Source organism: Marmota flaviventris, chromosome 2 (genome assembly GCF_047511675.1).
Source record: "Marmota flaviventris isolate mMarFla1 chromosome 2, mMarFla1.hap1, whole genome shotgun sequence".
Lineage (NCBI taxonomy): Eukaryota > Metazoa > Chordata > Mammalia > Rodentia > Sciuridae > Marmota > Marmota flaviventris.
Window position 1 is genome coordinate 50,992,287 of NC_092499.1, and position 14,065 is coordinate 51,006,351.

At 38.6% G+C, this 14,065-nt stretch overlaps 1 protein-coding gene across 8 annotated transcripts in view; it reads left to right on the forward strand.

The window, feature by feature from the left end:
* Positions 1 to 8,961: 8,961 nt before the first annotated feature.
* Positions 8,962 to 14,065, forward strand: part of Gemin2 (gem nuclear organelle associated protein 2) — a 35,872-nt gene continuing 30,768 nt past the window's right edge. For 7 of the 8 annotated variants that reach the window (XM_071607850.1, XM_071607851.1, XM_071607854.1 and 4 more), the window contains exons 1-4: positions 8,962 to 9,120; positions 9,509 to 9,593; positions 12,515 to 12,604; positions 12,853 to 12,912. In XM_071607850.1, coding sequence (XP_071463951.1) covers positions 8,984 to 9,120; positions 9,509 to 9,593; positions 12,515 to 12,604; positions 12,853 to 12,912 — 372 coding nt within the window. In that variant the 5' untranslated portion in view covers positions 8,962 to 8,983. The remainder of the gene's footprint in view (positions 9,121 to 9,508; positions 9,594 to 12,514; positions 12,605 to 12,852; positions 12,913 to 14,065) is intronic. The other variant, XM_071607852.1, reaches the window with a different exon arrangement.

The following is a 14,065-nucleotide window of genomic DNA, read 5'->3' on the forward strand; positions in this document are numbered from 1 at the left end:
CCCACTGAGTTGCTTAGTGCCTCGCTTTTGCTAAGGCTGGCTTTAAACTTGAAATCCTCCCACCTCAGCCTCCTGAGCTGCTGGGAGTACAGATGTATGTCACAACACATGGCTCTGAGTTAGATTTTTAACTTGCACAACTAGTTTCCTGACTTTCCATCCAGTACATATTCAGTCTTTATTGATTAAGTCACACTAAACATTCTGCTATGATTAACTCTCATTAAGACCTATAAAAACACAGACCCTTCTAATAACCATTCACCATTTTCTCCTCTGAAAATGTGCCATCCCACTGCTGCTTAATAAAGACAGCTTCTGATCCCAGGTCTACTCCCATTTTTCATTATTTTTGCTTACACTCAGTATCAAAAAAATTATAATTCTAAAATAGCAACTGTTTTTATTCCAGAGTGTCCAATATTCCAGTGACTCTTTGTTCTGCCACATTGACCAATTCTAGAATTATTAGTAAGAGTTCCTTTAATCTCTTACACCATTTACAGTATCCCAATGAAACAAAACATGATCCATTGGCAGAAGTTTTGTTGTTGTTGTTGTTGTTGTTTTTATTTAATGTTTGATTTTTAAAAGAACATAGATTTTTTTTTTGTGTGTGTGTGTGTGTGTGTGTTATATGGATTTAACTACCTAGGAACACTTAACCACTGAACTACATCCCCAGCCACCCCCTACCTTTTTTTATTTTTTATTTTGAAATGGGGTCTCCCTAAATTGCTTAGAGCTTCACTAAGCTACCAAGGCTGGCCTCAAACTTGCAATTCTGCCTCAATTTCCCAAGTCACCAGGATTACAGGCATGAACCACCATGCCTGGCAAAGAACACAGAATTTATAGAAGCTATACAGCAAAGGAAATAAATCTCACTTAAAGAAAGAAACTAGATTTGTATTTTTACTTTGAAAGAGGATTAAAGTTTTTGTTTGGGATTCTGTGATTAAATTAGACATTACCTTGATTTTCAGACATCAGGTCAGCTTTCAATCCCTTTTTAGATCTGCACCTAGAGCCTGAGGACAGCACTCTCAGCAAGAATAACGAGACTGCTCATACCCAGAGCACATGTGCTCTAGGAAGCAAATTAGAGCTCTCTGCATATATCTTCATCGACTATCTCTGATTTTTTACCAGTGGGTCATTAAAAGCTCACAGAACTTTCCCTGGAATTTGTTGCTTTGGAGTTTTTCTATAACAAAATACCTGGAAAAATAAAAAATTAAGGGTAGAAAAGTTTATTTTGCCTCACAATTCCAGCAGGAAGGTGGTGGCTAGTTAGAAAGAAAATCAAATGCTGCCCTTTCCCCTGCCTCCTTCCAAAGCCCTTCCCCCTGCTCCTGCTCCAACCTGTTGCTAAGGTAATCTGCCCCAGGAATTGTTCCTCTCTGCAGGAAGTTGTAAGAGTTATGAAGTGATATCTCCTGGCTATTACCATACTGCATGGATCACTCCACCATTTGGCCCTTCCCTTGCCCATTTGGCTTTCACCATTTTGCTTACCCTGGTCACTGGTCATGTAGGCAAGATGGGAAGGAGGGCATGAGAACAAAGAAAATCTGAGATGTATAAAAGGGGCAGGACACTCCCACTTCCTTGGATACTAGATATGGCCTCCTTCTTTCCCGCCTCCAGCCCAGCAGTCTGTTTCTAGTCTTTAAGTAAACTTGTTTCTATGCTAGTCTCTTTGTTTCCTCCCATTTCTCCAGTGTTCAATCTTGAACATCTGGGGAAATGGAACTCACTATCACCAGCAACCAGCAGTATTATAGGTTCCACCTCTTTCAGTTTCCACCACGTCCCAATAATCCATTTAGATATGATTCCATCATTGGCATCAATGAAATTAAAATCCTCATGCTCCAATCACTTCCCAAAGGTCCTACCTCTGAACATTGCTGAGTTGGAGACAAAGCCTTCAACACAAGAGTCTTTGGGGGCTACTTCATATCCAAACCATAACCTCAATCTGTCATCTACAATAACCAACCTGGGAAAACAGCCTGCTATAAGATAGACTTTAGCAAGTCAGAATACTAACTCTAGCAACAACCCAGAAAGTTAAAAAAAAAAAAAAAACTATAATAATCAGTACAAAATATCTAGGATTTGATTAATATTTGATAGTTTTCCTAATTTGTCTGCAATTCCAATTTAGAACTAACCAGATAAAGCCAAATATGCACCCTTAACCGATCACACAGGATGTTCTATATCTAGTTAGCCTGCTGTCCTAATCTATTGTCTGTTGCCACAACAAAATACCACAGACTGTGTAACTTATAAATAATAGAAGTTCTGGAGTCTGGGAAGTCCAAGGCCATGATGCTAGCGCGTCTGTTCAGTTTCTAGTGAGGATCTTCTTTCTGCTTTATAAAACAGCAGAGAGCATCACATTGATACTGCCGGTTACTGGTTACTGGTCCTGCTTCCTCACATGTTGAAGTATAACATTGGAGAAGCACAAGGAGGCAAGCATATAAGCAGGATTTATTTAAAAAGGGTTAACACAGACTTGTCCCAGGAGGGAGAAGGAGACTGAAGCCAGATTTAAAATTAGGTTAGTCAGTGTAGTTAGGTAAATCGGGTCTAACATCGAGTGAAATCTAAAATGGAGGCTGTGCCGAGAACAACCCACGTTCCATCACCAAACCTATAAAAAGGGGAACACATTTGCCCGCCAACTGGATTCCACCTCTTGGGTCCCCTTCTTCCTCCGGGAGAAGTCTTTTCTGCTGTCCTTTAATAAACTTCTAATTTCTACTCTGACCTTGCCTCGGCGTGCTCTCTGGTGTTATTCTTCAACATTGGGGAAGCAAGGACTGGTCACCGGTCAACAGCGGTAACAGGACCATAGCTGGTATCTTTGCATCCCAAGAAGTCTTTATCTTTTTACAGGTTTGCTTTGTTCACCTGCTCTCTTCCCCTTATCTTTCTCCATCCAGCCTATGTGACTAGGCCCAGGAAATACTTGAATGGGATTGCCAAAAGGTGGGAAACAGGTGGGCTGAAGGAGCCAGAGAGGAGTAATCCAGAAAGGAAGGGGGTGTAATTAACAACTCCCTATAGGGAGGGACAATCCCTGGGACAGGTTACCTTAGCAGCAGGTTGGAGCAGGGGCAGATTATCTTGATTAGGGTGGAAGAAGGGCTCTGAAGAAATTAACATTTCAATTCCTCCATTCTCTCAGATCCAACCCTTGCCTACTTGCCTAATTCTGGCTTCAACATGGCAAGTTTGAGCAAATATGTTAGCTCAGGCTGCTTGATATGGTTTAGAGGTGGTGTCCCTCCCAAAGTTCATGTGAGACAATGCAAGAAGTTTTGGAAGAGAAATAATTATAGTCTTAATCTAATCAATGGATTGATTCCCTGATTGGTGGTTGGAGGCGTGGAAGCTAGAGGCTGTGGGGGTGTGCCTATTGAAAGTGGTTCATTGGGGGCTTGACTATGGGATTCATAGATAGAAAGCCAGAGAGAGAGAGAAAGAGACAGAGACAGACAGAAAGAGAGAGAGAGAGAGAGAGAGAGAGAGAGAGAGAAAGCGTGCTTTCTGATCATTACGTGAGCCTTTTCCCTCTGTCACACACTTTTGTGAAGTTCAGCCTCACCTGGAGCCTGGAGGCCTGGTTCGGGACTTCTTTGAACTGAGACCTCTGAAACTGTGAGCCCTCAAATGAACTTTCCACCTTTTTGGTAGTCGAGTCCTTTAGTCATAGCAGTGAAAAAGTTAAGTAAAACATTTCTTTTTCTTTTTCTTTAAAAAAATTTTTTTTTGATTGTCAATGGGTCTTTTTAAAAATTTATTTATATGCATGCAGTGCTGAGGATGGAGCCCAGGACCTCACACATGCCAGGCAAGCACTCTACCACTGAGCCACAACCCAGCCCAAACATCTCTCTTCTTATAAAGACATTAATATTGCTATGGAGGACTGAGGATATAGCTCAGTTGGTAGAATGCTTGCCTCACACACACAAGGCCCTGGGTTCAATTCCCAGAACAACCAAAAATAACAATAATAATAATAAATAAGTAAATATCACTATGGGGTTCCACCTCCAAATACCATTAAAATGAATTTGGGGTAGTTTCCAACACATGTCAGGGGGTACATTCAAACCATAGCGCCAACCTATGGCTTCTCCATGAAACTTTTCCTTTTTCCACTACAAGTTTTTCCTATTCCCCTATCTGCTTTTGATTTCTACTAAACAGTACATGGTAGTAGTGATTGACTCCTTATAGGAAGCTCTGAGTAGTCTTTTTTCTCATATGGTTTTCTGCCGCAGTCCGGCTGCAGCAAAATAACCAGGGGGGGTGACGAATAACTTGTGTATGTTGATACAGCAGGAGTGGAAGCCGTTTATTGTAGGACAGGAGCAATATTTATACATTTCACACAGCTTATCTAATTAACATAAACTAGATACATCAGTCAACCAATCAGGAATCTCCACACTTAATGGCTCGCTTTTGTTACTTCTCAAACCACTCCCTCTGGCATTTTGCCAGGCACCATCCAGACTTGTTTACGAACTCTAACATTCCCCTGGCAAAATGCCAGGTGTTATTTTGACTTGTTTACACACTCTAACAGTTTTCATTTCTTTTCTATGCAGAAAGACCCTCTTGAACCTTTCCGTAGTAGTACTTTCCCCAGTTAATGTTAAAATGTTTCCCCAGCCAGATGTAGTGGCTCACACCTGTAATCCCAGCAGCTTCCAGAGGCTGAGGCAGGGATTGCAGGTTTGGAGCCAGCTCAGCAATTTAGCGAGACCCCTGTCTCTAAATAAAATATAAAAAGGGATAGGGATGTGGCTCAGTGGTTAAGTACCCCTGAGTTCAATCCCCAGTACCAAAATTTTTTTTTAAAAAATCAACAAAAACATGTCTCCCTGTCCACCAGACTCCAAGCACAACAAAAATAGAGTGGTGACACACACATGTAATCCCAGAAACTTGGGAGGCTGAGGCAGGAGGCTCACAAGTTCCAGGCCAACCACAACAACTTAGCAATGCCCTAAACAACTTAGCGAGGCCCTGTCTCAAAATTTAAGATAAATAAATAAATAAATAAATAAATAAAAATAAGAAAAGCTGGAGATGTGGCTCAGAGGTAGAGTTCCCCTGGGTTTCATCCCTAGTACTGGGGAAAAAAATAGAGAAAGGATAGAATTATGAACTAATTTTTACAATTTATTTCATATGACTCTTATATGCATTAATACTTGAGACTAACAGGGTTGCTTAAAGGTATAGAAAACACAGAGCCAACCTTTGCATTTAGCTTTATTAGGTCTGATTTAGATATCACCATCATCAGAAAGAACTATATCATCAATGAACACTCAATGGAGTATTCTGTTCTCACAGTCCTCATTTAACCTCAACAGACAAACACCGATGTCAAAAAATACTTAATACTAAATAGGGCTGGGGTTGTGGCTCAGTGGAAGAGCGCTTGCCTAGCACATGCGAGGCCCTGGGTTCGATCCTCAGCACCACATAAAAAACAAAATAAATCAATTCACAATAGCTAGACTCTGGAATCAACCTAGATGCCCTTCAATAGATGAATGGATAAAAAAAATGTGGCATTTATACACAATGGAGTATTACGCAGCACTAAAAAACGACAAAATCATGGAATTTGCAGGGAAATGGATGGCATTAGAGCAGATTATGCTAAGTGAAGCTAGCCAATCCTTAAAAAACAAATGCCAAATGTCTTCTTTGATATAAAGAGAGCAACTAAGAACAGAACAGGGAGGAAGAGCAGGAGGAAAAGATTAACATTAAACAGAGACGAGTGGGGGGAGAGAAAGAGAGAAGGGAAACTGTATGGAAATGGAAGGAGATCCTCATTGTTACACAAAATTACATATAAGAGTTTGTAAGGGGAAAGGGGAAAAAAAACAAGGGAGAGAATTGAATAACAGCAGATGGGGTAGAGAAGGAAGATGAGAGGGAAGGGGAGGGGGGATAGTAGGGGATAGGAAAGGTAGCAGAATACAACAGTCACTAATGCGGCATTATGTAAAAATGTGGATGTGTAACCGATGTGATTCTGCAACTTGTATTTGGGGTAAAAATGGGAGTTTATAACCCACTTGAATCAAATGCACGAAAGATGATATGTCATGAGCTTTGTAATGTTTTGAACAACCAATAAAAAAAAATTAAATAAATAAATAAAGGTATTGTGTCCAACTACAACTAAAAAATAAAAAAATACTTACCCACAAAAATCTTTTCATTGAAAGTTGAAAACTGACTGGAAATCTGTAAAAACTGGAACCAGAAGAAAGTCGCTACCTCAGAAAAGTTCTTCCTGAGGAGAGGTTAGATGACAGTTATAGATTTAGAAGTTCAGCTTTCCAAAGTTTAAGAATTTTTTTCAGAATAATTTTATCAACCAAATATAGCTTATTCTTACATGTCTCATATCTCTCAGAAACATTAAAAAATACTTAGTACCAATTCCAGTTTTTAACTATATTAAAATTATTTTCCAAAGTTCATTACTAATTATTTTAAGTTAGATTGCATTTGAAATAACCGAAAGGTACCCTTATAAAATTTATTTTCCTCTGTCCTGAATAAACTCATTATAGAATCATTAGTACACTTATTACTCACCTCTTCTTTTGAAAAAATAATTTATTTCCTAAGACCACCTTAGTTCCTGCTTTTCTTCTCCTTTCTTTCTTGATCCATAGGTAGTTCTGACACCACATATGTGTGCAGAATCCAGTGTTAAGCTTTGTTCCATTGGTGGCTGGCTACATAATCATCTGTTCATTTTTCCAGAAAAATAGGATAAAACTGCTAACAATTCACATTTTGAAATTGTATTTGTAAGGAAATCCAGAAATACAGTCACAGCTTACTTTTTCAAATTTGTTATTATCACCAACATGTAGGGAAATACGATTATTTCTCTGTATTTCTTCTAAATCTGTTTCTCCAAAATCAGTGAAAAATATTTAAACAAATAACTTTCTAGTTTGACTGCAGCCAGGCAGTGTTTTTCTGTCCCCCAACTGTCTAGTTAAAATTGTAAGCACTAGGGCTGGGGATGTGGCTCAAGCCTACCACGTTTGTCTGGCATGCGCGGGGCGCTGGGTTGGATCCTCAACACCACATAAAAATTTTAAAAAAAATAAAGATATTGTGTCCACCTAAAAAAACAACAACAACAACAACAAAAAAAAAACAACTAAAATATGAATAAAAAAATTGTAAGCACTAATTCCTCTTAACCTAAAGATTGTCCTCATTTTATCTTCAATTAAGAGTTACATTAGGGGCCTGGGATTGTGGCTCAGTGGTAGAGTGCTTGCCTAGCATGCACAAGGTACTGGGTTCAATCCTCAGCACCACATAAATGTAAAATACAAATATTGTGTTCACCTAAAACTTAAGAGTAAATATTTTTTAAAAAAGAGTTACACTAGGTTTAAAGTCATTTCTTTGCAAGTTAAAGGCAGTGCTTTTTCTTTAAAAAGTCTTATTAAACATCTGGTTGTAAATTAATTGAATTCATTCAAAGCATGTCTAGAGTCAGATATAATACTCCAATTATTTATTGCACTTTGTGACCCAACACAAACTACTTAATCCATTCCTGCCTTATTTCCTATCTGTAAAATGAATATAATAGTACCTAACTCACAAGGTTGATGTAATAACAGTAATAATGTGTAGGTGTTGGCATTAGCTTTTTCCCTTGCACTATTCGTGCATAAGCAGAGATTTTTTTTTTCTTTTAAAAAGAGCAAGTGTGGCATATATACACAATGGAATATTACTCAGCAATAAAAGAGAATAAAATCATGGCATATGCAGGTAAATGGATGGAGTTAAAGAAGATAACGCTAAGTGAAGTTAGACAATCCCAAAAAACAAATGCCGAATGTTTTCTTTGATATAAGGAGGTTGATTCATAGTGGGATGGGGAGCCCAGAGCTGGGAGGAATAGACCAACTCTAGATAGGGCAGAGGGGTTGAAGGGGAAGGGAGGGGGAGGGGGCATGGGGTCAGAAGTGAGGTGGAAAGTGGTTGTTGGGTGCAGAGGTGATCATTATTATCCAAAGTACAGGTCTGAAGACACGAATTCGTGTGAATATACTATGTATATAACTAGAGATATGAAAAATTGTGCTCTATATGTGTAATAAGAATTGTAATGCATTCTGCTGTCATTTAAAAAAAAAAGAGTTGTGGGGAGGTGATAGCTACCTCAGGAGTAATAATCATTTCAAATAAAAATAAAGCAATCTTTGAAGTGGCCAAGCAGGAGAAATCTCAGCAAAAAAATTAATTTTTCATTCATTTGGCATCAAATAAATCTAGATTGGACTTGTCTCTTTAGGAGAAAGTCGCAATACTTAACCACTTTTTAGGTCACCTTCTACCCCTCGAAACCGGAAAAAAACACCCTTTCGCACTTTGCTTTCTTTTCAACTTCTTTGGGTCAACTTGATTTTTTTTCCTTTTCTGATTTCATAATTAACTAAAATGAATCGCTTGTTTTACTATATGAGTAAATAACAATACCAATTAATATGTCTTGCGATTATTATTTATCCGTAGGATCGGAAGCTGCTCAATGTCCAGATGTTATCAATTTTAAGGTGCAATGTAAATTGCCTACCAGAGGTTGAAGAATTTAGCGTTCCATAAATGATAATTATAGTAATATTGCTCATTTATTTAAAAAACACTATTAGGAATGCATAAAAGTTCACCCACAGTCTTCAGAAACAATTCAGGATAGCTTTTGCATGAATTAAACTCCGACTGGGTGTAAATGTCGGGGAAAAGCAACAGGCTTGCGCACGCGCAGTTTCTCCGTTCCGCCCAGCCGCTTGCTCAACTCCGCGCCAAAGTTGCCTGACTGTGCGCCTGCGCCATGACCTGCACTAGGCGCATGCGCTGCTCAGGGCCGGCCTCATCCAAGGCCATGGCGTGGGTACCATCGGAGTCTGCAGTGGAAGAGTTGATGCCCCGGCTATTGCCGGTGGAGCCCTGCGACTTGGCGGAAGGTTTCGACCCCTCGGTACCTCCGAGGACGCCTCAGGAATACCTGAGGCGTGTTCAGTGAGTGATTCGGCTCTGTGAGGGTGGGCTGGTTATCCGCCCAGGTCCAGGGCACAGCGCCTGTTGCCCATCTACACCCGTGTGCGACAAAGCCCCGCCTCTGTTCTAGTCCCAATCTCTCGCGAAATAGGGACTGCTCAAAATCTCAGGATTATTTCCTGACACGGGCAAATTCCCTTTGAATTTGATTGCACACATAAGACATGCTCTTGGATTTCCTTGCTTTTAATCCAAATAATTTCGGACATATGTTTGTTGTTTAGTACCTCTATCGGAAGTCTAGATTTTTTTTTCTGATTTCATAATGAACTAAAATGAATCACTTGTTTTATTACATGAGTAAAGCACAATAGTAATTAAATTTCTTGCGTTTATTACTTATTCTTAGGATCGAAGCTGCTCAGTGTCCAGATGTTGTGGTAGCTCAAATTGACCCAAAGAAGTTGAAAAGAAAGCAAAGTGTGAATGTTTCTGTGAGTTTTAATAACCATCTGGGAGATTTGTCTGTCCGTTTGTCTGTCTCTCTAACACACTAAGGCTCTTCTTACACTATCCAATAGTATAAATTATGGTGTAGGTAAGATTTGAGTACTCCCTACAAAGAGAGACGTTGTCTTGTACTTTTTCCTCCATAGAAACAGTTGACTTTCTCCAGAGATTTTTCAGTAACACTGATATTTGTAGTGACTTGGTCATCTTATTTTAAGGACATAATCGTGTCCTAAAGGAGTCTCTGTTACTTTTTTTTTTTTTTTTGGAAGTTTTTTCTGGCTCTGTCTTGATCATTATTATTGAACTGATGTTTAATCTTATCTAATGTAGTTTTGCACGTTCTGAATTTGCCCTGATATCACTTTTTAAGAGTAAAAACCCAAATGTCTTAAACCTTTCTTGTTACTTACAACTGTGGGCATTTTCATTCACTTATTTATCCAGCACACTTTTTTGGTGGGGATTGAACTCAGGGGCACTGGACCACTGAGCCACATCCCAGCCGTATTCTGCATTTTATTTATAGACAGGGTCACACTGAGTTCCTTAGTGCCTCACTTTTGTTGAGGCTGGTTTTGAACTTGAGATCCTCCAGCCTCAGCCTCCTGAGCCTCTGGGATTACAGTTGTTCACCCCTGCACCCAGGTTCAGCACACTTTTTATTGGGCAACTAAGTTGTGCCAGGCTCTAGAACACAAAAAAGGATAATATAGAAAAGTCTTACCTGGCAGAGTTGGTGGCACACTTCTATAATCTGGGGGACTTGGGAGGCAGAGGCAAGAGGATTGTAAGATCCTCAGGTAATTTAGGGAGATCCTGTCTCAAAATAAAGAATGAAAAGGACCTCTAGATATAGTTCAGTGATGGATCACCTCTGCATTCAATCTCCAGCGCCACAAGAAAAGAAAAGAAAGAAAAAGTTCTTACCCTCCCAGAGTTTGTACTCTCCTAGAGAAGGCAGAGAGTAAACAAGCAAATGAAATATGTAATTGTAACTCTTCTTTTGAAGAAAATAAACATTATCAATAAATGAAAGAGAACTATTAAATAGTCATAGAATAATATCTCTCTAAAGTTAAAGGAAAGTGGCATTGTAAAGTTTTAATAATTTCCTTTATATGTTCTGAATAGTTCCATTATATCATACTTATAGTAAGAAAATTTTAATTCAAACACTATAATGTTTCATATAACTTCTTTTCAGAAGTTTTTGATTCATAGAACATGGTGTCTTATATACATAATACTTAAAAAGTGACCCCATTAAATATTGTTACAAGGTTATATGTAATCAGTTGTGAACTATGCACTGTTTTAGAAAACAAGTAGACTTTTTAAAGTCAAGATTATTTAAATATATTATGCCCATACCAAACTTCTTTATTTAAAGTATACCTCTCTTTTTATGTTTTGCAGTTATAGAATGGTAGGACTGAATTATACATTTAGGGTTTACATCATTTAAATTTCTTAGAAACTCCAACTATAAACCATTCCAATTTTTTTTCCCTATGCTGGGAATTGAACCCAGGGCCTTATGCATGCTAGGCAAGTACTCTACCACTATGCTATATCCTCAGCCCCATTCCAGATTTTTTTTTTTTTTTTTAAATTAAAGTGGCTGAGGATCTTTTCCTAACTTTTTGGGGGAGGGGGTACTGGGGATTGAACCCAGAGATGCTTTACCATTGAGCTACATCCCTAGTCCTTTTTATTTTTTATTTTGATACAGGGTTTCACTGAGTTGCTTAGGACCTCACTAAGTGACTGAGGCTGGCTTGGAACTTGCAGTCATCCTGCCTTACCCTCCATTGCTGTCCTAACATTTTTAACTGAGACATAAATTGTAAAGTGAAATGCCTGCTATTTTGCACCTGTAAAAAGTGTGGGAGACCAACCTTACACATGACTGAGTTACACTCCCCGGCTGGGTGCTGAGGCGCTCAGTTGCAGAAATGTGGCAAAGCTTTCCCCACCCATCTTGGGTCCCAGGGTCAGTCTTGTGCCTGGATGTGTCTTGCTACAGCCCCATGGGTGAAGCTATGCTCACCTGTTCCTTTATAATATAACCCCTTGCCCTGTTTAGGATAGAATATTCCATGGAAGTGCCTTGTGTGTGTCCCCTTCTCTTACTGTGCCCTTGGGTGTGGCTTACCCAGGTGTCAGTCAACCTGCTGACTTTTTGAAGATAGACTCAGCCCCCTGAAACCTGACCCCTTGCTTCATTTAAGTAACTTCTCCTCAGTCTCAGTAAAAGGGGTCAGCACGTGCTCTTGCTCTCTTTCTGAGGACCCTTAAGGTCGGAGGAGCCATCACAGCGACCCCAAAGAAAAAGGTATTTGTGTCTCTTGTGTGGTTATTTCATGCAGCCCAGTTAGCCCAGTTTATCTGGAGTGACCCCTGAGCCTTTTAGTCACGAGAACTGAAACCCAGCAAAAAAGTATCTTTTTTTTTCTTCCTTTGTTGTCAATGCTAGGCATTGAACCCAGGGCCTTGTACATACTATGAAAGAGCTCTACTACTGAGCTATGTACATTCCCAACTCCATTTATTTTTTTCACTTTGAGATAGGGTCTTGCTAAATTGCCCAAGTTGACTTCAGAATTTGAGATCTTCCTGCTTCAGCTTCCTGAGGAGCTGAGATTACAGATGTGTGCCACCAAACCTGATCTAGTTTTGTTTTGCTTTTGGGGGGCTTTGTTTTCTTTGGTGCAGAGGTGTTGCCGGGAATTGAACCCAGGGCATTGTGTATGCTAAGGAAGTACTCGACTATTGAGCTATATCCCCATCCCTTTTTTCTTAGGTAGTCTTAGTTATTCACTTGTTTTATATATTTTTCATCTTGCTTTTACTTTGTAGAGGTATGAGAGGTTGATGCTAACATTTAGGAAATGATCTCTAGCTTTCAGGATGCCAACCTGCCCCTGAAGGTTATTCCCCAACACTTAAGTGGCAACAGCAACAAGTAGCACAGTTTTCAACTGTTCGACAGGTAAGTATCAAATTTAATCAATTAAACCCTCTTCAGATTTTATTACTTTTCTTAGACTATAATTGGAAAGCTAAGATATGTGATTTTAAAGCATATAGAATATTTATGAATCAATTTTTTTAATTATTATCATTGGTATGTTACAGTTTGTAACTTATTTTCCAAGTTTTAGAGTGGTTAGAATTTTGTATGGAAAGTGATTTTAGTTACTCATCTTGTGAATCACTGTCCAACTTTTCTTCCTTTAGAGTGTGAACAAACATAGAAGTCACTGGAAATCACAACAGTTAGACAGTAATGTGACTATGGTATGTAAGCTTATCAGTTTAAGTTTTACAATGTATACCTGTATGAAATATCCATATTTATTTCCAGTCTTCAAGGATTCATTTGCTTAGTCTATATTATTTTAATTCTCTTTCACATACCATTATTTAATAGTAACAATGCCATTATATTAGTAGCCTGAAAAATAACCCATAGTGCAAGTTGGTATTTTCATTACTGTTTTAATCCACCATATCTTGGGCAGACTTGGATATGTGAAAGAAATGTAAAAGTTGTCATAATCAAAATGGAGCTACTTTTGTCAACTGCAACAATTAAAGGTAAAGAAAGCCAGGAAGTAATGAACGATTCTTATGCATGGTTGCCAAATAGTCCGTCATAAAGGATTCTGCCAACCTACAACCTTGCACTAAGGCCACTGCCACCTTATCAGAAGAACTTCTACAAGGATATCTGCTAGGCAATTGTCTGTTCAACTTCAGAATGACTCCAGTTTTGTTTTTAATCACTATGCTCAAATATTATTATTTTGAAACCTCTGACATAACCTTCATTCTTGTCTTAAAACTTCCCCTTGCTTCAACCTCTTTTAATATGCCCGTGGTTAACTATTATCTCTGATTCTAATTTTTTATTTAGGTTGACAAATAGGCATTATTTGACCTCTCTAGTTTTTAAGAATTCTTCTGAACAGTACCTTTTGTTTTGTTGTTTCTTTTTTTGTTTTTGTTTTTGTTTGAGATAGGGTCTCACTATCTCAAACTGGCCTTAAACTTGCTGTCCTCCTACCAGAGTCTCTCTAGTAGCTGGGATTATAGGCATGTTCCACTGTGCTTAGCTGAATAGTTGCTTCTTAGGAAATCAATATATTTTCAGTATTATAAAAGACTGAATAAGGGTTATTGGGTTTTCCTAGTAGGATAATGGTGCCATGTAGTAAACTCACATGGTTACAGAGTATCATCTCAGCTTTACTGTAATGATGACATAATAGTGAAACCTGTCATACATATTGGAAAATTGTATTTTCTACATTTTTTCAGTTTATATATAATTTTAAGCTCTTCAGAAGCTATGTGAACTCTTCCAAGTAAAAATAGGAGTTGGGGAAGAAAGAAATGGTTATGGTGTTCCAAGCAGTCTTTTTTTTTTTTTTTGGTGGTACTGGGGATT